Source organism: Uloborus diversus, chromosome 10, assembly GCF_026930045.1.
Source record: "Uloborus diversus isolate 005 chromosome 10, Udiv.v.3.1, whole genome shotgun sequence".
Taxonomy (NCBI): domain Eukaryota; kingdom Metazoa; phylum Arthropoda; class Arachnida; order Araneae; family Uloboridae; genus Uloborus; species Uloborus diversus.
Window position 1 is genome coordinate 125,361,157 of NC_072740.1, and position 26,126 is coordinate 125,387,282.

Genomic DNA, 26,126 nt, shown 5'->3' on the forward strand with positions numbered 1-26,126 from the left:
TGCAGATGAGTGAGTGCTATCATCTATTGCAAGGAAAGTCAGTTTCTCCTGGCGGTTATTTTTAAATTTGAATGTAACAACTTACCCCGTGTAACAATTAACCCCGGTCTCCCCTACAGTCTGCCTTTGATACGATATAACTTCCAATGGGTAAAGGATTTAATGATTCCATTTATAGAAATAGTGGAAAGTAAAGCCGGTTTCCTTTGCCGCTTTGTGTTAAACTTGATTAAAGTGTGCCACTTGATTATAGTGAAAAACCAACGTCAATAATTCACAAATTCCAAGAAAATACAGCATATAGCTATTTCAAGGTTGCAATGGAGCCCCTTCATCAGTGCAAAAAACTCACCACATTACCAGAAAGTTATATATTATATAAATAACAATAATTATAAAGTAATGCATTATATGTTTCAAAGTAATATATTATATATACTAGTACTAAGTTTGGAACGTGTCTGAAAGTTTGTGAAAGACATTAAAATTTTGAAATTTTTAAATGAAGTTACTAGAACTTTATAAACTTACGCAGCAGATTTGCTGCCCCGAAATTTTTGTGCTCTGAACCAGTGTCCCATGTGCTCAAGCCTTAATCTGGCCCTGTGGGGTTTTGGGAGGTTAAAATGAAAGGTGGTGTAAGAACTCTGTAAGTTGACGTATCTTACCAGTGAACAAAAAATTTCTTGTCCTTTTTTTCTTGGTATAGACAATTCTTCTATGACAACAATTTTTGAATATAAATAAAAAAAAAAATCTGTTCACTCACAAGAGTGTATTCATTCACTATTCGGGCTAGCTTACAATATTGTTTTGAAATCTGTTTACAATCATAAATGATAATACATGTAAATAACAATATAAAAATTAAAAAAGAATATTTTATTAAAATCAGAAAATGCTTTTACACACTTTTTATTACCATACATTTTCAATAAATGCAAAATGTGTACATAACTTTGTGAGGTACGTACACATATGTACAGCTATATAGACATAATTTGGATCTCCTGGGAAATGTACAGCTCTTTCTCCCTCTTTTTATCAAAGATTCATTTAAAATCGTTCAAAGTTAACTCATCCAAATAACGATTTCTCAGCTTTTCTGGACTCACACAATAACCTCGAAGTATCTCTGGCAGCCGGTACTTATATATCCATTTAATATTATCATTGCAGTCCACTGGATTTCCTGAAATAGAATCAATAATAGAAATCAGTGTCCAACTAAACTAAACGTTGACAAATAAAAATTCGTTAAAGCAAAGCAGAAGTTTTGTGAAGTCATTGCCAGGCACATAGTGATGCTAATATTTCTTCGATTACCATTTGGACAGGTGTATCATTGTGTATTGAAAGCGTAATTCTCGATTTCGCTTCAACAACACAGTGGGACGCTTTTTAACAAAACTTCTGTTGAGTTCGATTTTTGAGCTGTTTTGGAGTAAAATAAGTGTGCTTGTTTAAAAACTGTGGTTAGTTTTCTTCCCTCAAGTTGGGTCTATTTAATTACACCTAATGAGAATGTAGTCACTTTTCGTGGAAGAGCGTGTATCACAAGAGGCAATGCGAAGGAATCTTTAGCTCTGTTGCTTACATAAACATATTTTAAACTAAAATAATTTTCTTTTCCAAAATGTTATTTTTATTACCTCTGAAAAATTTTAATTCACTTCATTATATTTGCAAACAGTTGAGTTTCAAGTCAGGAAAGTAAAATAATTCCAAGACCATCAATAACACAAAAAAGGGAACTTTTTTTTCGTATTGTGTATGCAATGTATGTTATTGCTGCTTTCTTAAAAACATTTTCTCTTGTCCTATTTTTTCGAAAAATGTATTACACTTTTTGAGTTGGTTCCTTGGCCCTATGTAACTTGAAACTTGACATGATAAATTAAAATATAGAAAATCTTTGGGGTCAGTAGTCAAACGCAAATCGCCAGTCAACAACTAAATCGCTGTTCCCAAGTGTTATTTACTAGTTCATTATCACTCGTGCTCCACGACTATATGTAGGTGCATGACATGACACCCCGAAGGCCCCCGCATTTACCATTTTCAATATATGTAGGTGAAGTGGCTTCGGTGGTTAAGAATCATTTTTTTTAAAGCTGAACAAAGACTACGGGAGCCTGATAGCTGACACCTATTCAATTTCCTTGAAACTTTCAGGATGTATTAGTAGTATTGTTATAAGTAATAGTGAAGCTTCTTTCCACTCAAATTTAATTTGTTGGCCCTTGAGTAGAGGTCAAAGTTTAAGGACGTTAATATATGGTACTAAATATATGATCGTTTTGCTCCAAAAGCAATGAGTGAGTGTTTTTCAAATGTGGATACTACTTGATACTAGGTACACACTCGCATAAATAATTTGGTGGCTCACTCTTGGTTTTGGGGGCAAAGGTCAATTAAAAATGCTATTTTTGTTACATTTTTATGCCTTGTTTGTGTCCGGACATCTGCTAAAGCCGTGAGTGACCCTCGACAATAAGTATAGGATGAATTACTCACCATAGTATAATACTCAGAAAAACAGAAAGCAACAGGGGTTCTCTTAGCTGTAGTAGTTAAACGGTTTCAAAGTGTACGATTTTCAAAAAACAAAAGGTCAAGTGTCAAGGTCAATAACTCTGTGCGCCAATTGTAAAAACGTTTGAGTTACAGCATTAGTTATAGTCTGTGTAGAGTAGTTTAAGGTCCAGGTTAGAAACCCATGGCATATAATCAACGTTTTTGATTACACGGTCTAAAAGTTGATAACTAGAAAACAAATCAGTAAATTATAAGTCAATTATTCTGTACGCCACGAGTTAATAACTTTGAACAACAACTGTAATTATACTCTACGTGTCATACCTTTAAATTCTTTTATTAGGTCAGAAACATGTGGGATCTAATCAACTTGCTTAATTAAACGGTGTCAAAAATGATAATTTCATTTTAAACTGTCAAGTATCAAAATAAAGCTTACATAGTCATGGAACTTGTAATATTTAAAAAATATTAGCTCTAATTCATATTCTCATATGTTTTATAGCACATGACCGAGGTGAGTTACTAAACTTATTTTAATGTATTTCTGCTTTTTTTAAAAATATTCTATTTTATTTTATAGATGGCACACAGCAATAAATTATATGTGAAACCTGAAAAATCGTAAAGTTAAAGTGGCTTTGAACAAAGTGAAACGATGTGTTGTAAGACGGAGCATTCAAAACATGATCAATTAACCTCGAGTTTATTTTTAATTTTAAGCATAAAGTTGTTTATTTATTTTCAAATGTCTTTTTATTTTTGACGCAAATTTATACTGTAAATATTTACTCAATCTTTTAATCAATTACAATTCTCTTTTTAAAGTAAAACGTTGAATTATTTAAAGTACAAAGTCAAGAATAACAGAAAAAGTAGGTGAAATGTGCACAATGCTCATTTTATGAAGCACATGAAGAGTGAACAAATTTAAAAATGTTTGTAAAAAAAAAGTTTCAAGTCCCATTAGTAGGTAATCTTGGTTAAAAACTATATCACTTGGAGTATAATTAAAGCTGTTTCTCAATGTATTAACACATGGCTTACAGAGTAGTTGATCTTGAAACTTGACCTTTTATATTGAAATTATCATTTTTGAGACCATTTAATTAAGAAAGTTGATTAGATCCCACGGGTTTCTGACCTAAGTCTTAAAAATGCAACACGTAGAGCATAATTACAGCTGTTGTTCAAAGTTACTGACTTGTGGCGTACAGAATAATTGACCTTAATTTACTGATTTTTTTTTCTTCAAATTAACTTCAGAGCGTGTAATTAAAAAAGTTGATTAGAGGCCATAGGTTTCTGACATGGACCTTAAAGTACACCACAAGGACTATTACTACAGCTATGTATCACACTTTTTTACAATTGGTGCACAGAATTTTTGACCTTAAAATTTGACCTTTTCAAAAAATTATCAACTTTGAGACCGATTAAAAGCTAAAACAAAGAGTAACCCATGTTATTTCCCGTTTTTCTGAGTACTACAACCCAAATTCAAAAAAATAGAATACAGTCGACTCCCGCTACAACGCGATTCAACTTACGCGAAATGGCTATAACGCGAATTTTTCACGAGTAACGTATTTTAGAGCTAACGCGAAATTTTTACCCACAACACGAATTTTTTTCGAAGGAAGTATCAGTTTCGTTATTGACTATTAAATAGTGATTTCGTGAATGTTATTACATCTCTTTGAGCATCACTGGCAGCCAAACTACCCACACCAAACTAGCCCACGCATCCTGTAGTTAGTGCATCAAATAACCACTCGGCATCTTTAATTTTTTTTATTCTAAATATTAAAGTTTATGAAATACAATGGCACCTTGGTGGTACTTTTATTTAAAGTTTGTGAAGATGATAAAAAAAAAAGAGTTTCTGATTAAAAAAAAAGGCAAAGAAAGACTCTCGATAACTACTACAAAACGTCGACAGCAGCACACAATAAGCATGAGTGAATGTTCCATGTACAATTAAAATTCAAAACAAAAAGATATTCGTAAAAGTTCAGAATTTTGTTTCAATATTGAAGCTTGCAGAGCAGTCTAGCAAAGCAAATATTATGAAAGTGGAAGCTGCTCTTGTAATGTGTATTAAGAAAATATCAGGAAGAGGAGATGTTGCTATAAATTGAAGCGTTATAAAAGAAAAGGCGAAGCAACCGTATTTAAAAATGTATTAGATAAGAATAACGATCTGATCATGGAGCATAAATCATCATTATCTTCATTTTTTAACTCTTAAATAGAGTTATTGTAACTACTGTACAGTACTGTTATAGTGCATCATTTTAGTATTACTACATGCTTCACGTACAGTGTTGTTTTACCTCCGAGTGTCTTTCCCTCCCATTGGTCATTTATTTTGTGCAACTTAAAGTATTTCATGTTCAATAAAACAATTTTTTATTTTTTTAATACAGTTAATGCAAAAAACTACAGTGTACAGTTGAGGAATGCTTTAGATTAGTTTGAGGGGTGTATAAGTGTCTAAAAGAATTTGGTATGCTTTAAAAAATTTGTATGCATATATGTTTCCACAACGCGAAATTTCGACTTACGCGAGGTGTCTTGGAACGCATCCCTCGCGTAAGTCGGGACTCGACTGTACTTTTATTTTTAGGGGAAAAGAGTATTTTAACAACATTTAAGAGCAAAGTGGGTATATAAATGAACGTGTCACCTTTCTCAGATTTTTAAGTGTACACAACATTTCATATATGTAAACTAATTAAAAATTCTCTTAGACAGAATTATCCAAAAGTTTATAGTGGTTACTTTACATTGAGTTCAAAAAATAGACTATTAAAATTAAAATGGGAAAAAACAATTTCAAACGAAACAATATCAATATTTTTTGCGCCATTTTTTGCAAGAATCACATCTTTAATCCTTTCAGATATAAATTACACCAGATGTTTACATTCAAGGCTACTGATACTGTATCCATACCCCCTTCAATGCGGTAATGAGTTTAATTTTGTTAGCCGGACTTAGGTCTTACACTTTTTCTTTCGATTTGACGATACCACAAATTATCGATGGTATTGAGATAGGAGATTTGCTTGGAAAGTTAAATATCGAAATCTCTCTTTCTGCTTAAAATCTACGAGTCAATTTTGAGATGCGACACGAAGCGGAATCTTGCTGAAAGATAAACGTGTCACTGAATGTGTCCCTGCTGTGCCACAGAAAAGAGTATCATGGAGTAATCCAGTATATCTTGATAAACAGCGGAATTCACGCATTGTTTTAAGATGTATACAGTTGCCCAGTTCCAGCAACTCTCATGCATCCCTATACAATAAAGGATGTCTCAATTTGAGAGAACGTCTTACACGAGATTTCTCAAACGCTTCGTTTTTCTAATGCCAAAACCGGACACCTCTTTCTTCAACAGATATTTTAAATAATGATTCATCACAGAATAAAATACTCTTCCAGTTTTATAGCATTTAAATAGCATATCTTTGCCTCATGAGAGTTGGGCTGTTGGGCACGTCTCTGCTTTATGTTCATCTTAGGTTTTAATTTAAGGACTCGCAATTGCAACTGCAGTTAATGCAATCGTCCTAGTATCGTTTGCTTGTGGACACGGTTACACAGATTCTTTTCAACATGTATGGATGTAAGGGGCATTTTTGAAACGATTATTTTAGACGATTCACTTTAATTTGCGTCCATCTCTCCATTATCACAAGCTTTCAGCCTCAGTTACTTCAGTTACTTTTTAATTCCTCGGTCCTTCTATATTCTTTTAGAAGTTTCGCGAACGTAGATAGTAAATCGTTCTTTTAACCCAAGATTAACTGTTTTTTTCTAATTTTAAACAATAAAACAAAAACAGCTTCTTTGTTTCCGATTTTATCAAGTTAACGACCCATTTCCAAAAAAAAAAAAAAAAAAGAATAACGCAAAATGGTCCGGGCGCCAAGATTTTTACTTGTCGCAACCTACGCAGTTAACAGGTACGCAAATATTTTCGCTACTTTTCAAATTTACATTAAAGGAATTGATTATTATAATGTTTTGACCGATATAAAAAATAAACATACTTTTCAAATGTGTTAACTACCTTTAAATTGTTAAAATAATACTTTTAAGGTTGTTGAACCTAGTTTGCCCATTCATTAAAAACATGTTTTACTTTGTTTAATTGGCATGCATTCATTTTACCCTACTCACTGACAAGTTTTTTTTAAACAGTTCTGATATTCTATTTTTTTTAAAATTTGGGTTGTATACTATGGTGAATAATTCATCCTATACTTATTTCCGAGGGTCACTCACGGCTTTAGCAAATATACGGACACAAGCAAGGTAAAAAAAGTAACAAAAATTGCATATTCATTTGCCCTTTGCCCCCAGAGCCAAGAGTGAGCCACAAAATTATTTATTCTCGCATGCACCTAGTATCAAGTAGTATCCATATTTTAAAAAATGGCATTTGACGGATTGCTTTTGGAGCAAAACGATCATATTTTTAGTACCATATACTCATGATCTTAAACTTTGACCTGTATTCTAGAGCCAACAAATTAAATTTGAGAGGAAATAAGCTTCACTTTTTCTTATGACAATACTAAAGCTTGACTAAGAGAGCTAAAGCTAAAAGAGTATTTATTTTCCCTCAGTGTTTTCAGAACAGAACCAAACTCTTTGACGCCTTCATGACTCATTTTTTTCCGTGTCCTTACAGACTTCTTGACCTTTTCAAGACGTCATTCACTGTTAAAAATTCAAAAGTAAGCGATTGCAGCGCCAACCGGTACACCATGTGACAGATGGAGCAAAGCATATATTCGTTCTCACTCTTCCGTCAACTTTCCTTAGGGGTTAGAGAACAGGTCTGAGAATGTAGGTATCCCATGTTCGGACCCCGCAGCTTGCTCCTCGTCCTTTCTTACTCGGCGTAACTAGCCACAGCGATCTGGTTTTTTTTACTACCGTAAAACTTAAAAGTAAAAAAGGAGTTTACGGTAAAAAGTACTGATAACATGGATGCCAGTACGTTTTACCGTAAAATTTCAGGAAAATTTTCCATAGTGTTGTTATCCTAGGGTTCCCTGGGGTTTCCCCCGTATGTCAAAGCGTTAAGCTGATATTATCAGACAAGAGAAAAGCAACACCATCTCTATAGTGCCAATTAACGTATAAGTATTGAAAAGCTACTTGAACCACACTAAAAATTCTTACCGTAATAGTAAACATGTGTCAAAAGATTCCAAACTGGAGCAAAGAGTACTTCAGATATGGTGGTCAAAGCATTGCTCTCCAGGAAAACTTCTTGAAGGGATGGCATTTGATAAAAAAAGTTTTCTGGCAGGGAACTGATCTTGTTTTTGCTGAAAAATATTGGAAATACTTATGAGACATCAAACAAATGTATTGCACACTAAAAAGAAAAGTATGACTCTGAAGAAGTTCTAATGAGATCAAACTAACTTTAACTGAAGGGGAATGATTGGAATTTTTGGCGCGATTTCACATCTTGCAGCCCATGAAATCAATATATAACCCGAAAGGTTTTACCAGTCTTTACCAGAACTAGCAAAAATTCATATCAGAAGCAAGGTTATAGCACGGCTCGAAAAAGATAAAGCCTGACCTTAGGAATGATTACTCTATTTTGGAACTAATCAAGAGGCATTTACGCTGAGCTCAATTGCGTTACCGTTGTAGTAGCATTGCAAAGTTAGGATAACTCAAATTTTGCTCCAATAACGTATCTCCTTGTTATTGAATTTCCTAAGAAGAAATAAATGCTCTCAAGACCAGGTCTTATCTTATCGGAGCCATAGTATAGGTGGAACTCTGGTGACACATTTGACTAGTGACTGGTAGATCTTGCGGCTCAACTCTTTTAGGAAAAAAAGACATTAATCAAAGAAAATTAACGATTTAAAGAAAAATATTATTAAATTAACATAAATTTAAGCGATATAAATGTATTAAAACTTATATTGCGTTTCTCTTGTTAATTTATTTTTTTTTATATGAGCCAACTACTAGCGCTGTGTTAATTACTAGTGCAGTGTCAACTATTGAGAATTTAATTTTAATCTTTAAATCTGTATCTCAAAGCCACATTCACGAAGTCCTATTATCACTACGTTTCAGGAGACCGTAAAAACGTTTATCTGGAGCTTACAAACGTTGGATTTACTATTTTATAACACTGGTAAATGACTCTCAAGTAAATGCTTTTTAGTGCTACAGTAACCCCTCGTTACAGCGCTCCTTCGGATATATCGCGCTTTTCCTTTGTCTCCCGAAGAAAAAAAAATGTTGCATCTTTTTTTAAGCAATGATCAAAACTGAAATATTATCCATAGACTTAATTCGTTGCAGTTTACGTTGCAACTTTTTCGATTCTCATTGCCGCATAAAACAGTAAAAATATTTGAAATTATTTTTTCTTAGTTTAATAGAAAAAATTGGCACACAAATTGTCTTTTCTTTTTTTCAAGAAAATCGTGATAATAAAGTAATATTTTTGTTGATGCAAATGTTATTAATTTTCTCGTTAATTGAAGTGTTACCTTTTATGACCTCGGTTGTATCGCATTTTCGGATATATCACGCTTTTTTTGTTGTCTCCCCAAAAGTGCGATGTATAGACGGATTACTGTATTAAGTTGTTATTGTTCAATGTGGAACAAGATTTAGGTAAACACACCAGTAGTGGTCAATGCTTCAGTAGTGGACACTTCAAAGTTACTCTTATACTTTGAAGAAAGAATGAGCAATAATAATGTGATTAATATATATGTAACCATTATATTGAATCAATTTTATTCATCAGTCATTTGAATTTAAAGTAAGTACACTGTTAAAACTACAGGTTGCGTTGTGCACCTTTCAGGGGTGAAACGCTTGTTCACCAGCGACACCCAATACGGAGCCGAAATGGCACTTCTTACTAGGGCGAAAACTGGGCACCTTTTAAAAGACAGGCAGCGGGGGTGAAAAAAAGGAAACTTCGGAGAGAAAAATGGCACCCTCACTGATTTCTACAGTAGATCCTTTTCCCCCCTCTCCCGTACTGTGTGAGTTTTTGAATATTATTGTGTTCTATTTATTGTTTGGGTTTATGATAGACAACGCCTTGGTACTTTTTTCACATTGAATTCAGTTTGGATTAAAACTTGTCATTTAAGGCATTTGAACACATTTCAGACTTTCCAACATAATATAGAAGTGTTCATGACTTCAATTCCTCTATCTGAGTTCTAACTCTCATAAAAACCCTTGGATTGCTCAGTAGTTTTAAATGATATTGACATTTACTATAGCATGATACTAAAAATTAAGAGTGTAGGCATTTATGGCTAATTTACAGGCACAGCCAAAAATATTCAGTTATATTACAATCACGGAAAAATCAAACCGTTTCATAAAATGCAGGCGTTTCATAAACGTTAAAAATATTTTAATCAAGAGTAACATATTGATACGTATTATATGGTTCGACATTTGAATATCCTATTTGAACATAAGTAATCTAAAAAAGCACTTTTTTTTCTTTGTTAAATAGAAACTTTTTTGACATGAAATCAAAACAAATTTTTAGCATCCTACATAATGAAAAGCATTGGAAACAGAAATTAGAGAGAGAAAAAAAATAAACGCGTCTAGACACTGCATTCGTTTTTTGAAATAACACCAACGAAATATTTTCACGTAATGAGTCATGGCATGAAACACACAGAGAGATTTCTTTTCAAAGCTTTTTTTTTCTGCTACGTCTACGCAGTTATTTTATTGAACAGATAAAGACATTTAGTGTATCTGCTGTAGCAGTTAGTTACATCATTGAATTTCTATCCCGGTTACTTATTAATTATTTCGTACTGCTAACAATAAACATTTTTGGGAAAAATCCGCGAGACCGCAGACGTGACAAACAATGAACAATATATATTATTACACGTGATAGAAAAAGCCATACATCACTATGTTAAAACGGTTAACTATAAACAATAAGTAGTACTCAGTTTACTTTGGTGAAACACAACTCTGAGAACACTAAAAGCCTGTTGGAAAGCCTTAAATGTTATACCATGATTAAATGCCTGTACTTACGCAAGGTTTTGAAGGTTTGTCCCAGAAATGTTGAGTTTTAATCCAACTTCGTTGTCTATCCAATGTGAAAATTTATTGATATACCAAAAACTACGTTGCAGAATCGTCGTCCGCCATTAAAGTGGCTGAATTGAACTTATGCCGGAGTGCACAGCGCATGTGCGAGCGAGGCACCTTTGCGGAGGAAAAGATTCGCTATTGGCTACTGCGTGGGCTGACAGGGTCGTCCGAAGCTCGTAATGCGCCCGGGACGAAAGTTTCCTGGCGCCCCCCACCATACACACAGAAAAATCAAGTTAGCTATAAGATCAGTGCATAAAACATACAAGCATAATCCAATTTAAACACAAGCAATGAGTCTGTTTCTAATATTTGTGAAACATTAATACCCCAAAAACTTTTCGTAAAATGGAACTGTTAAAAAATCCAAATATTTATCTAGTAAAATGTTATCCCACTAGATACAAAACAAAACTGAATTGGTTATTCATATTGATCAAACTAAGAACACGAATAAATAAGTTGCTGATTATAAATAGAAAATGTATTTATGGAAGTAAATTACATAGAAATTATATTTCGATCAGGAACCATCCAAGATTCTTTTCAAGAGTTTTTTGGTTTTACTTGTACCAACTTAATACCAACTTTCATATATGTTATAAACAAATATGTTATTCTTTTGCATCAAATATTTGTAAGTTTTAGTGAGAAGTCCACAAATACTCAACAACATCGAAAATCGCTCAGAATTGCGTTTTTGGAGCTCTAGTTTCGAAAAATCACTGGCCCTAATATTACAAAATATGGCCTTACAAATTGCTTTTTTAGGAATTGAGTTTAAGAAAATATTCGTGCCGCCTTTCTTTAATATCCCAAACGATGGGTTTTTTAAACAACACTCACAAAATTTTTTAAGTGGAATAGCCCCTAAATGTAAAATATTGCTTAAATTTTTTGAATCATAATTTGAAAAAAATTTCCTGGGAAATGCTCCAGATTCTCCTGTCCATAAAATCTTCAAAGTTTGTTTAAAGTTACGTTTTTGAAACTTCAATTTCGAAAACTTGCAGGGGGAGAAGGAATTGTTTTCAATCTGTTTAAAAAAATAATCGATCGGAAACAGTTTCTGAACTCCCTCCCTTACCCTGACGTCAATAAACATGGCCTATAATGGCGTTTAAGGTTAAAATTGCGTTTTCAAAACTAGAAGTTTCAAACTTTTGACCGGACACCTTTTGACTTTTTTTCCCATTGGATTAAAAAAAAATAGTATTTTCTGTTTTTTTTTTTTGTTTTTTCTGTGTGCCCTCTTAAAACTTTTCTGGATACGTTACTGCACGCAGGGGCAAAATTCAAAAAAATTTGGTGAGAACTAGACAAAGGAGAAGTGCCTTTTGTTTGATTTTAAACAGTTATATTCTCAGAAATTGTATCTGCTTCAATGATACAAAGGAAACTTAATGTTTTGGAGACTGAGAGAGAGGAATATTGTCGTACCCTAGGAAATAATCGAGAAAAATCGCAATGATTCTCTATTTTGTGTGTCTATGACTATGTATCTATGATACACGAAATGAAGACGCGCCGCAAGGTGTCCCTAATTTTATACAATCGGGGCGTTTTATACGATGAGGGGCGCCGCAAGGCGCCCCTCATTTTGTGTGAATATCGTCATGTTCCGTTGAATCGAGGGGCGCCTCGCTGCGCCCCTCATTTCGTGGCGCCTGGGGCGATTGCCCCGTTCGCCCCCCTCTTGGGACGGCCCTGTGGGTTGATGGCCCTTCATTACCTTCTTTCATCCACTGAGGTGCTAAAAGATATCGGAACAGTATTTCCTAGCATCCATGGCACCCTCTGACTCCGTCTTTGCACCCTACGGCAGAAAATTGCACCCATCTGGCACCTCTGGTTATAACAGTGTAATGTAAATTCTTCGGATGGGAGAATGTCAGATGGCCACTACTGAAATTTTCGGATTTTGGAGCGGCCACTACTGGATCACATTTGAGGTTTGGGGGAAAAAATGGATAAAAATTTGAACAAGTCGAAATTCTGGCAGTTTTTTAGAGAATGGGACTATTAAGAAAGAGTTGGGCTATAATACGATCATTGATTTTCAAGAGAGGTAATTAATATTGTAGACCCACAGTTTAAAAATATACTTCACTGTGGCTACTACTAGTGCGTTTTAAGCCATGAAGTGGCCACTGCTGAAGCACTGGCCATTACTGGTTCACCAGCAATAGCCAGTGCTTCAGCAGTGGCCATTACTGGTTCACCAGCAATAGCCAGTGCTTCAGCAGTGGCCATTACTAGTGGCAAGCACTGGTTAAAGCACTGGCCATTACTAATGGCCAGTGCTTTAGTAGTAACCTGAAAATCGTCGTTTTCAGACATACGTTTGTCTGGCTCTGCGATACAGAAATGATAAACAAATCACTTATCATTTTGCCAAATGTTTTTCATGTAAATGAAATGATTAAATTAATCAAATAAAACTGAACATGAATTATGATATTTCTTAAAACTATTCAGCGCTCAAAGGTGAGCTGGACTAAGTGCTAAGGTGTAGGAGTCGAGCTGAAATGGAGTAACTCAAAAAGTGGTTGCTTCCAAGCTCTGTCAAAAACAGTTCTACCGGCATCTATTGTCGGCATCTATAGTGTATACTTGAGGAAGAAATACACAGTCAAAAACATTGTTGATAAGAACACTTGAGTCAAATAAGATATACGAAATCACAAATGTCAATGTTTAACAAAAAGAATAATAAAAAATAAATATTTTACTGTTATGGGAGAATATTTCATACTTTTATATGAATTAATGTTATCTGAAGATGCTTGAGTGATAAGTGAGTACTTCAAATATTTTTCTTAAGAAAGTATTCACTAAAGCTAGGGTAAGTAAAAAACTTGGTCGTACCTCTATTTGTGTTTGCTAACCATTAACTGGTGAGGTGTGTTGCACCCTAAAAAAACATAAATTCTAAAAAATTGGTATTTTACTTGGCTAGATTGCACAATGAGGCTACCTCTCTTTAAAGCCAACTAAAAAGTTAATGAGCATATAAACCCATCGTCACCAAAAGTGTAGCGATTTTTCTCGTTGTAATTGTTGTCTTTTCTTTTTTGCAACTGTTGTTATTTTAGATTAAAATCATTTCCCCCCTTTCTATATGACGTTATCTTTAATTTGTAATTTCGTCTTCAAGTATTTGTAACATTAAAACTTTGGTGCATCTCTGCGTGAGACTGTGTCAGTAACCTTATCTCCTCCGTACTGTCAACGTCTACCAGTTCAATACTAGTACCGCTGGATACAGAATATGCAGGGGTAACCATTCCGCTCTGTCTCACCCTTCTAAAACTTAAGAGGCCGGAGCTATGAATTGATAAATACAGACTACAGGACATCCAAAGGGAAAACATTACGATTGTCAGGCGGCATTGAGCCACCGCAGGTGGCGAAAGGGGGTGACGAGCAAAACGAGCAGGGGGTGGAGCCCCCGTCCAGTTTTAAATATTGATTTAGACTTACTAAATATGTGCTGTGTTTATTTATTTATTTAATATTAAGCTTATTTTAAATGCACTGTACAATTAATCAAGTGCATGCGGACCAAAGTGAAATATTTCATTTGTTTACTTTTCAGTTATTTATTAAAATCACTTAAGTATTCATTTACTAATTATTTACTTTACGTTCCTTTATTTATTAATTTACTTATTTATTCATTCATTTTTTTTTCTTACTCATTCGCTGATTTATTCAATCATTTATTTTCTATGACGTATTGATTTATTAATTTATTAATTATTCGTTTATTGTTTCATTATCTATGCATTTATTCTTTTATTTACTTATTCATGTGATAAAAAATATTTTTACTAATCAAATAGAAAATAAATAGCTTTATTTTTTCACTTTACTCTATGAAAAAAAAGTAGAATTTTTTTCCTTTTCTTAATTTTAAAATTTACTTCCAAGAATGAAAAATAATGTTCAATGCAAAATTTAGTATAAATTTTTTTTCCTTTATGTAGTGTAATTTTCAAAAGAAATTTCCAATATGTTCATTTTAAAAAAGGTAAGTTGTATCAACTATTTCAATCTGACCGACATTCCCCCAGATCTACGGTACTGTTTCAGCTGCGTTTATACAAATTAATAGCACAAAAGTAGTTGGACATTTTCTTATATTAATTAGATACATTTAGTGGAAAGAGATACAACTTTGAGGTTATGTACAATGTACCCCACCTCACCCTCTATGTTACAAAAAAAAAAAAAAAAAAATTAAAAAAAAAAATCATCTCACGAACTAAGGATTAACTTGATCGGGTTTTTTCTTCAAAATGCAAATTTACAGATCTTGAAATACATTTTAAAAACGCTTTTTTCATACCTTAAATAATCATGCTTAATTTTGAACTTATTTTGCAAGCAATTAAAGCCGTTGTGGTTTATTTTCACAACTTGTGATTTTTTTGTCAATAGCAAAACGATAGAAAACATAACTTAACAAATGCTGCTAAAAACGCCATCTTCTTTTTATTACGCTCAGCATGATACTTACCAAGAAACCACAAGATTGATTTAATGAAAAACATCTAAGTAAGTAGCAATTAAAGGAGTAGTAAAACATGTTTTTAGAGACTTAAATTATTTGCTCTTATGTCCCCATTATTGAAATATGAGGTCTTAAAGTCTGCCGAATATTTAAGAAAAATAGCCAAACTTAACCGAGAGTTTCGGTAAGTAATGGAAGACATCTTTAACACCCTTTGCAAACGGATATCCTACCTCGTGCAGACGGTGAAATTGCGTGATATCTTCCATTGCTCAACAAGTCTTTAAATTTGGCGCTTTTCTTAAAATTTTGGCATACTTTAAGACATTATATCTCGGTAACGGAGGAACGAGGGCAAATAATTTTTGCTTCAAAAAATATCTCAATATGTTGTTTCTACTGCCACATATTTAATATTTTTTCATTATTACTCTTTTCGTATGGTTCCCTAGTAAGGAAGGATTTTGAATAATAAGGCTATTAATGTCTAATATGCATAGTAAGGTAAACCACCAGTAGCTGAAAGAGCACTAGTAGTTGACACTTCACAAGTAGTGAACACATATAAAGAAAAAATAAATTAACAAGAGAAATTATAAAATTGTACAAAAATGATAACATTATAGAATGATGTTCAAACGTGAAATGCTTACATTAGAGCTTATTCCTTATTCGTAGCTGTACTTTTCGTCTCTGTGCTTCTCTTGTTAATTTATTTTTTCCTTATAATTGTCAACTATTATTGCAGTAGTGCAGTGTCAACTATGAGTGCGGGTGTCAACTACTGCTGGTTTTACCTTAGTCTAACTACGAGTGCGGGAACCAACTACTGCTGGATTTACCTTAGTCTGGACTTGCAAAATCTTATCACGAAGTACTAAATAAGTATTTTGCTATTTTAATGTAGGAAATGGAAATGTGTTCTAGACATTAAATTCTATATCATGATATAGAAGGAAATACTTTCAACAACGGGTTTATAAGTAAAAGTAAACTGCTTTTTTTTCATTAAGAATATTCAGTGGTATAAGGCATATTTAAAATAATTTGAAGCTCCGAAGAGTTATATGAGCCAGTGATTAGTTACATAAGCCAGTGCGAAGCAAAGGGATGTAAGTGACAAAACTAAGAATTTGGAGATAACAAGTTCAAATGGTAGGTAAACCTCTCTTCTGTTTTGGGGCAAGCGATAGTACTAGTAGCCCTGGTAAATGCTGCTTTATAGCATTATTTAGGAAAACTTTTCAATGAAAGCCTACCTAGGACCGGATCTTTAAACCCGTTTTACTCAAAATTTGATAATGCCCACTTCCATCCCTTTGCGTCTCACTGCCTCATATACAAATAAAGATACAGATAATGGTTCTCACCAGTTAGGAAGGGGGGTACTTTTAAGTAGCTGTTTATTAAACGCTGTTTTAATAGTAGTCAGTCATATTTGAGTTTTTTGATAATCTGCTGTTTAATGTTGAGCATTTCCATATTTATGAAATGAAAGTTCAATTAGTAATTGTTAAAAAATGACCCAATAAAGTGTTTATATCAATTTGCATGAACACATAAAGGTAGTTTTAATAAGCAATCGCCGTTTTTTAGTAGTTGTCAGCTACATTTGAACATTTTGATTATCTGTTGTTTAACATTGAACTTTCTATATTAATGGAATGTTCAATTCTTTAAGTGGCTGTTAAAAAAGAGCTCAAAAAATGATAGTTACCTCAGATCAATTGACATGAGATGGATAGCAGGAGTAGAGAAAATATCTCTTGTAAGCGTGGTAATGCTTCCTCCAGTAAGAGCGAACATTTTCAACTTCTCCAACGACTCGAAAGCATGACTGCCCACAGTGGACACAGATGTGTCCAACAAATACAGATCTCGCATCTGATAAGGTCCCATCTCAAACCAGTCGTTGGGAATTACAGGCATGATATTTCCTTCAAACTGAACAATGTAGAGTTTCTTCAAGTGCGACAGCGAAAGCTTGCTCAGTGGGATCGATTCGTTAACAAAGGCATTCCGAATATCTAGAATTTCGAGAGAGTCTTCCAACCCGATAAATGGGGGTTGATTCTGAGACTCACTGAGACGTGTCAGATTTGTGAAAGTGATGGACAACAGCCTTATTTCCATTTCGGCAAAAATATCGCCAGGCAGGATGCCGACACTCGAGTTTGACAGCTTGAAATCGGACAACTTCAAGTCTTTCATTCCCTTTACTGCTTGCTGAAGTTGGGCTCCAGAAGTCAAACCTTCGCACGTTACAGAGAGGTAGTTGTAGCTGTCCTTATCGCAAACACATGGCTTGATGTCTTCTGAAGAAGGGCAGTCAGTTGTTTGGCTCCGAGAAAACACGAAAGACATGAATAAGAGCAACAATGTTTTGTTTAGTTTCTTCATCTTAAAAATTTCCAAAAAGTCTGAAAATAATTAATGTAAAAACATTAAAAAAAGCAAAGGGAGAAAATGATGGGACAAGGGAAATATTTATATTAATCAATTTATATAACAGTGCTCTTTACATTCAGACTAGATTATTAGTAAGATGAATCCATTTTTATTATTAACTAGTGTTCTAAGAAATGTATAAAGTTGTTATGCTCTCGAGAAGTTATATCATAAATAGTGTCCCAAAAAAAAAAGCATAACCTCTTCACTGTAACAAACAATTATTATGATGCGAAAAAGTTTCAAACATGAAAATAAAATGAACCAATGAAAAAACCAGCTATTTAACGAAAGTGTTAGCTGTGGCCTAATGTGGCCTAGACACAGCGGATAACGCTGACCAATCGAATCCAAAAAGTGTCCAATCACTTCGATTGGTATTTGGGCATGTTCCCTCTCAATGGCTGCTCTCAACTCTTTGACTGTAGTTGGTTTTATGCTGTTAACATTGTAATTGAAATACCCTCGCAGAAAAAAAAATCATGAGAGTCAAATCCAGAAAACGTCGGGGTGTGTATGGGAATTGATCGTCTTATGCAAATTTTGCTTCACATACAACTCACAAAATTTAGCTTTCCCGTCATGATCATCTTCATTAAGAGTAAGCACATATCTAAGAATAAAACTTTTCCATTCTGAATGCTTCAAAATAAGACAGACACTCGACTTCCTCACGAGTCTCTTGCCGAACAAATATTTTAGCAAATTGAAGGATCATTTTAATGACTTCTCGTTTTCTTAGGAGGCTTTTGATAATCGTAGTCACCTGAAATGGTTCGCATTCACATTCTTAACAGATATTTTTTTCTTAAACTTTTTCAGTGAAGGAATACTTACGAGTTTCGTTGGTTCCTCTCATTGAAACTTCTTTCTCAACTGTGTTTATAGTGTTCTCGGTTTTCTAGTAGTATTTAAGAGAGAATTTTCTTCACTCAAAGTTTAGTCTGACTTTAGCCATTATTTTGGACCGTCGTATACTTCAAACAAGGGCAACAAGTGTTTCCGTTATTAAAATTTAAAGATATATATTTTTTGGAGACACTGCATATCTTGGGGTGAGTACTACAACTAAGTAATTACAAACTTGGAAAAGCAAGAGTTTGCAATGAAAAATTCCATTAGGTTAGGCCCACAGTATGCTACAACTTGATAACTGTTGTAGGCAATTCACTGATGCTGCTTAGACTATTCAAAACTAGATAAGTTAATCATCAGGGAAAAAAAATCATTCTACAAATAGGCAAATTCATACATCTAGTTGTTCAATAAATAAGGATTGCAAGATCGAAGCAACAACAACGCAAGTCAACATGTCTAGTTTTAACACTGCAAGTTTTTACATTCTAAAAAATCCTTAAAATCATTGAGTTTTATTCAAAACTGCTGAATTGCATTTTGTGTTCACTCCATGATATGGTAACGATTTAGGTCACATATTGCGGCGAATAGTTCACATGTGCGGAAATATCACATTATTTCTTCTTTTAAGAGATCGCTAATACTGATTGCTAAATAAAAATTTGAAACGAAGTTGAAGTAAAAAATGAAGGATGTTGAGGTGGTCAATAAATATTTTTCAAGAAAAGAATTCCATCACACTTACTTTGAACTATCCTTATTGTTAAATGTTCTGTTTACGAGACCGATACTTTTCCAAGTTTTATAAAATTTGTTGCGCACGTGCAATGATTCTCACGTTGCTTGCCCCACAGGTCCCCAACATTGAAAATTGCTATCTTGAAGACCAAATTGGAAAAAGACAGCTGCTCACTTGAATAAAAAGATACCACAAGGGAATGCATTTTGAGTAAATAAACAAAAGATTAAGTTGCATGATCTAAGAAAAGCTATCGGTGTCGAAGTCTAGAGACTACAAATGAAGACGTCCATTTGTTTGATTCTCACCGTTAAAATTTTATTTCTCTTTTGGCTTCCGAGATATTGTTTCAAATCTGAGATAAGGGGAAATGGAAGGAAGTTTTTACTGCTTACAGTATTGATAAAATGCATTCCAAAGTGTAATGCAACTTGAAATTTAAAAGAGAAAGAGGTAAGCGTAGTATTGTTTTATTTATTTACAGTCACGCCTTAGATAAGCATATAATAATCGTAAAGTTTTTATCTCTTCATTTATCACAGATGATAGATCTTAAAAAAATGTTTATTCTGTTGCTAAATTTGATCAATAAAATAAATCATCACTCTACCAATCGAAGAAGTTTCGATCAGTGGCGTAGTGTGAGTGACACATTGGCTTGAGTTGATGATATCACCCTATAAAAACAGTTGAAGAAAACTTAATAGTTTTGACAATTCACGAAAAGTCGATACGTGTATCACTTTAGCTTGCTTTCGCATTTTGTACTTTAAAATTCAACGATTTCGCTTTGAAACTATGGCATCGATTTAAAAAAAAAAAAAAAAAAAAAACTTGAAACTTCTGGGGTGCTGAGCACTCTTAGGAATATTTTCTTAAGATGTTTGAACACCCTCAGCATTCCCGCTTCCGACAAGCCTGTTACTGCGCATGTTGCTGTAACCATAAAACACAGAGAAAGTTTTTTTTTCTTTTAAACACTGAAGAGGGAAAAAAAAAAAGAAAAATTCGCATTTAGGAATTGTTTTAATTAAAGGTGTTTTTAAGGGGTTTTTTTTTTTAGCGTATCATGCCCAAATGTTGCCCCTGAATGAGTAACGCCAGTAGCGGATCCCTCTCAATTAGCTACGCAACTGGTTTTGATAAAAAAAATCTCACCCTGTAAAAATTCAAAACGTGTTGCATATGGTCTAAAAAATTTTAAACTAAGTAATAAATGCTTTAAAGTACACTAGGAATTGTTAGGGAACTACTGTTCTTAAATTTTGATAAGTTTCACCAATGTAATGGTACTTTCTCAAACTAGTTTGCTTGTAAAAGCGCTAATGGCATTGGTGAAACTTAGCACCAAAAAATGGTTGCAGCTAATTTTTTCTAGATTTAACTTATTTCTTACTGAAACGTTGGACTTGATTTTTAAGAGTGTGATACGGTGGAAACGACTCTACCGGTAAACAAATTAATGCGTAATCTGGGGAAAGGGAAGGATCAAGGGCGCCCATATAGGGGGGCAAGGGGGGGCTCGAGCCCCCCCTTAGAAATTAGAACTTTCTTGCTTTTAGTACTTTTCTCTTTGCAAAAATGTAAAAATTTTTCTTCTCCAGCCATTAATGAATAAGTTCTTAAAAATGTCAAATTTTAATGACTCTAATCTGTAATGAAATCGGTTTTCATGAGGAAAATATCGTGCTAAACCATGGTTAAAATATCTGAGTCCCCCTTAGAATTTTGCATATGGGCGCCCATGGGAAGGATTAAGCATTATTTTGTCTTCCGGCTGAATCGTTTTTACCATACCTTCAGGTGTTAGCTCAAATGTTTCAGTAATTTAGACAAATTTGCATAACAGAGATTTTATGGCTAAAGTTTACTGCGCCATAGCCGGAGCTTTGGCAGAATTGGAAGGAATATAGAAGAGCTTCGTTAGAGATTGAAGCATCTAGAGACTGTCGTTTCGCCCTTATTTTTGGATCATCAGTCTGGAATAGCCAAAATCAACTTACATGAAAATAACCTCATATAATCGCCGAATTTATCTTCCCATTGGTAGCTACTAATATTTAAACTAATCAGCGAGAGGTCCGCAATTTTGATACGGCTTTACCTCAAAAAGTGACCATAAAAGCTACCGGGTCACTTCAATGCTTTTCGCTAATAGTATGATGATGTACCCACACTCAATGCTTTTATGAGGTTATTTACTTTCAGCTGAGTTATGGCTATTCCAGACTGATGAGCCCAAAATAAGGACAAAACTGCAGTCTCTAGATGCTGTAACTGAGTCCAGAATCGGCTTTACTTATACATGACCCTCTCGACTTTGCACAGTTCTCTTTTGAAAAAACAGCATCCGGCACACAATATCCAGTATCCAGTCCCGGGCATTCGTTTGAATTTTGACATCTTAATTCAAATTATGTTTTTCGCAATTATGATTGCGATAGGAGCCATTTGCAGAAACAACAAACCCAATGAGTAGTATTCTATCGCAATTCGGAATTTCGAAAATTATAATATGAATTCAAGACGTCAAAATTCAAATGAATGTATAACGGTTTTCGTCTTTTCATTTGTAACTACTTCTGAAGCATCTCTCCGGAGATTCCAGCAATAATCTGCAAGCACAGAAGAGTTGAACTTTCCCTGTTGACACCTTCTTTCCATTGCTAAAATGTCGTGACGGAAGCGCTCCACGTGCTCGTCACTCACAGCGCTACAATTGCTTGAAAAGAAGTCGACATGCAAGTCCAAAAGATGGATTTTCAGTGACATATTACAACCTAGCTGTTGGTACATTAATTGGTTGACACTTAAAGTACTACCAACATTGAAAAATTCCCTCCATCATAATTTAATTCCTGTTTATCAATGAAATGACAGCTAAATAAACATTTAAAACAACAACAAAATGCTAGCCTATTGGTAGGCTGGCACTTGAAGTTCTACCAACATTGAAACATTCCTCCCATCATACAATTAATTCCTTTTTATCAATGAAATGACAGCTAAGTAAGCATTTAAAACAACAACCGATCTATCGGTACATTAATTGGTTGGCGCTTAAATTACTACCAACACTGAAACATTCCCCCATCATAAAATTAATCCATGTTTATCAATGAAATGACAGCTAAGTAAGCATTTAAAACAACACATTCGTTTATGCCACGTAGAAATGAATAGGAATTAAAAAATTTTACTCGGATAGATTTTGAGTGTGGAGCAGTGTAATGAAGCTTTCCTTGACCAGCGACATCAAAAACTCTCTATGTAAGGTAAAATCCCCACCAGTGGCAGACAGATACACTCAACACTAGTAGTTGACATTCGTAGAGGAAAATAAATTAACAAGAGCAAATCTTAAAATTGCTCAAAAATTACAAGAGTATAAAATGGTGCTAATAATCTTTTGCATCTGTGCTTCGCTTGCTAGTTCATTTTCCCTCTATAAGTGTCAATCACTAGTGTAGTGTCAACTACGTACTAGTGTGTCAGCCACTACCCCACTGTGGTTTTACCTAATTCGTTTTCGCATACTTTTTTTTTCATTTGCTACAACTTCTCTCTAGCTAACTTCTAAAAATTTTTTTATAGCCATGATTAGGAGACGTTCCGAAGGAGTTTAACCCCTTCCTGCTCACTCCTGTCAAAATTACGGGCTGAACTTTCGTCTCTTATTCAAGGGCGCCCATATAGGGGGGCAAGGGGGGGGGGCTCGAACCCCCTCCTTTGAAATTAGAATTTCCTTGCTTTTAGTAGCTTTCTTTGCAAAAAATGTAAAAACATTACTTCTCCAGCCATTAATAAATAAGTTATTAAAAATGTCAAATTTTAATGACTCTAATCTGTCCTGAAATCAGTTTCCACGGGGAAAATATCCAGTTAAACCTTGGGGAAAATATTTGAGCCCCCCCTTGCAACTTTGCATATGGGCGCCCGTGCTCTTATTTCTCGTGCCCGTGACACTTCCGGGCTTAGAGCGTACAAAGTTCAAGCAAAAAACAATTCGAAAAATAAAAATGAAACACGTATGTTACACAACTTTATAATTTTCTTGAATATAAAATAGACACTTTTATAACCGTTTTCTTGAAAATAATAAGGTCTTTAAGGGTTTAATCGCAAACCTAGCAATTTCCCGTTCAAGCAAGAAAATTTTCTCCAATGCGCAACACGGAGAAGGAATTTTTAAAACTTATTTTAGTTAAATCAATAAGAATTTTCTATTATTTCTGCATAATTTAGTCATGTAACCTGAAAAGTTGGAATAAGATGTTTTTAATCCATTAATGAGGAATACATTTTCTTTAATTGGGCTTACGATGGATCAAAACTTTTTTCGTACGGTAAAAGTCTGACTAACTATTAACTATTATAAAAAATAAAATGGAAAACCAAACAACTCCTTCTTGCGGTCAACAAGCTGTTGACACAATGCTAATCTCATAAGTGCAAAATAAGCATAGCGTGTGGAATGGATCGTGGGAGGCTGCTCAATCCATTTGTGCGGATGTGGCATTTTTACGCATAGGGGGCGGTAAGATAACTTCCTTTCTTTAAAAGCCAATAAAACTCGTTTTGTGAATCGGAATGTTTTTTGTTTTTAAACAATGTATGTACATATCTAAAGTTTCGTTTTACAAAGTTTTGAAAATCACATAAGATAGGTAACGCCCCTCCCCCCCCCCCCCCCCATTGCCCATACATTGAAAAATTTGCTTTTTCTTCCGCTATTTTATGAATTCGAAGTAGGTGACATTTGGTTGGAAAAAAACGGAAAACGCCTCACTCTTCAAGGTCATCATTAGCTGCATTGAAGGAATACTTCAAAAAACGCCTTATCTCAATATGAGGTGTTTTGAAGTGTCTTGTCCGCTCACCCGATTTGGCTCTTAGCGATTTTTTGTGGGTGTTTTGGTATCTCGCGCTCTGAAATCTTTGGACCCTATAAGGCCTGAAGGTAGACATATTGGTAGAAATTGCCAACGAGCGCGCGCACTCACTTCTACAATTTTATATTAGGAGGGGTCATGAGAACTGTCAGAAATCGACTAATTCAGGGCATAGACAATGGGGGCTTCACCTACCTGATGTCAGATTTAAAACTGCGTAAAAGAAATTTTATATATGAATCTAAATTATTAAAACAAACCACAATATTCTGATTCACAAAATGGGTGTCATTGAGTTTTGAAATAAGGAAGTTTTCTTGCCGCATCCTGTATTTGCACTTTCTTGCCGTAATTTTAAACTTTGGCTTTTAATTTTTATGTATTCCAATATGCTGTTAAAAAAACTGTGCTTAGAAAAATAATGATTTGTACCTGTTGTGGGCGTGATAGCCAGATCACGCCCGCAACACGCACAAATCATTACTTTTAAAACACAAGAAAGCTTTTTAGAAAGCTGATACTTCCTATTATGATAAAACGGTGCCTCATATTCGATTATATAAGGATTAAAAGTTTTAAACTCCGGGAATAAAACGCAAATCAATGCGTAAAAATATCTCATTTGCACACAGATTGAGCAGAAAGCGGTTCTATAATTGGCCTACTGAGAAATTTTTTTGTTTAACCGCTGAAATAGAACACATTCTTTTTTAAACAAAACTGTTATTTTTTCTGTCCAATTTTAAGAAGAAATTTTTTTATTGGCCTGTAAAAACTGTTTTGTATTTTAGTTTTTAACTGGCCAAAGAGTAATCCACATTCAGCTCGCTTTCGTGTACAGTTTGTTGACTGCTATCAACAGTTGTCTTGCTTTTCCTTTTAAGTTTATTACAGTAGTTAATACAGTTAAAAATAGTTGTAGTTTTACAGAACAAATGCGTTTAATCCGTTCAAACTTGTAATCCCAATCAACTAGAATTTAATCCTAACCTGCCGATCAAAAGCAACTTATTCCAACATTTCAAATCACACTAAATTATTGTAACAGAAATTTTGGTAAATCATTTTTACTTTAATCAAACTGAGTTAGAAAATGTTTTATTTGTTGCTTATTCATATTGTATATAGAAGGGAGGAAAATGCTTGTAGTGAAAATCCTAAGGTTGTAACTAAACACGTTTTCAACGTCACCTCCTAAAATACGATCAAATAATGAAAATTATAATTTCTTGGTTTAAAAATGTATTGTTATTAAAGAGGTTTGTAATTTGCGTTTTGAAAGATGGCGTTATTTTTTATAATGTTTCACATGCTCAATCTATTTGCGCGGGTGTGACATTTTTACGCATATATTTGCACTTTATTTTTAACATGGACTTTGAATTGTGACATATTCGAATAAAATGAACCATATTGTATCATAATATGAAGTTATCAAGTGTATAAAACATCTCTTGTACATGAAAAAAATCATAATTTTTTAAATACAAGAAAACTTTTTGAAAGTTGATGCTTCATATATGTACCTCAGAGCCAGACTAACGTAAGTCACATGATCACAACTTTACAGGAGAGAGGGAAAACGTTTGTATGACCCATGCAAAACATGAGACACGCAACACTGGTAAACAATTGCGAAAGATTTTTTTTTTAGAGTTTACGTTCACATGGCTTGATGCAGAATCGAATTCTATATGGAATGTACTAATAAGCGACAAAATGTTGGACTTGCGTCAGTCTGGCTCTGAAGTGCAGATATTATGTTGCATAATGGTTCCGTACATTCCAATTTATCCCAATAAAAAACCGTTTTGAAAGATGGCGTTATTTTTAAAATATTTTTATATGCTCAATCCATTTGCATGGGTGCGACATTTTTACGCATATATTTGCACTTTATTTTAAACATTGGCTATTAATTGGGATAAATTCGAATATACGGAAAAATTATGTATCATAATAGGAAGTATCAACTTTCTAGAAA

The 26,126-nt window shown here is 34.1% G+C and overlaps 2 protein-coding genes across 2 annotated transcripts in view; one reads left to right on the plus strand and one right to left on the minus strand.

Moving 5' to 3' along the window:
- Positions 1 to 19,435, plus strand: part of LOC129231271 (oplophorus-luciferin 2-monooxygenase non-catalytic subunit-like) — a 28,415-nt gene extending 8,980 nt beyond the window's left edge. Inside the window, exon 3 of the mRNA XM_054865554.1 lies at positions 19,366 to 19,435. Coding sequence (XP_054721529.1) covers positions 19,366 to 19,379 — 14 coding nt within the window. The 3' untranslated portion in view covers positions 19,380 to 19,435. The remainder of the gene's footprint in view (positions 1 to 19,365) is intronic.
- LOC129231270 (carboxypeptidase N subunit 2-like) lies at positions 909 to 19,379 on the minus strand. The gene is made up of 4 exons (XM_054865553.1): positions 19,257 to 19,379; positions 16,923 to 17,625; positions 7,741 to 7,889; positions 909 to 1,192 (listed from the first exon to the last, which is right to left on the minus strand). The coding sequence occupies exons 2-4, from the start codon at positions 17,603 to 17,605 to the stop codon at positions 1,053 to 1,055; spliced, it is 972 nt and encodes a 323-aa protein (XP_054721528.1). The 5' UTR covers positions 17,606 to 17,625; positions 19,257 to 19,379; the 3' UTR covers positions 909 to 1,052.
- Positions 19,436 to 26,126: the final 6,691 nt, after the last annotated feature.

Bases quoted from the DNA above. Each gene is read 5' to 3' on its own strand.
- LOC129231270 (XM_054865553.1), bottom strand. From the start codon at position 17,605: ATGAAGAAACTAAACAAAACATTGTTGCTCTTATTCATGTCTTTCGTG. The intron at 7,890-16,922 runs GTAACTATCATT...AATATTTTTCAG, and splicing joins CTCATGTCAATTGATCTGAG to CAAAAACAAGATCAGTTCCC. The intron at 1,193-7,740 runs GTAAGAATTTTT...ATTCTATTTCAG, and splicing joins GACACATGTTTACTATTACG to GAAATCCAGTGGACTGCAAT.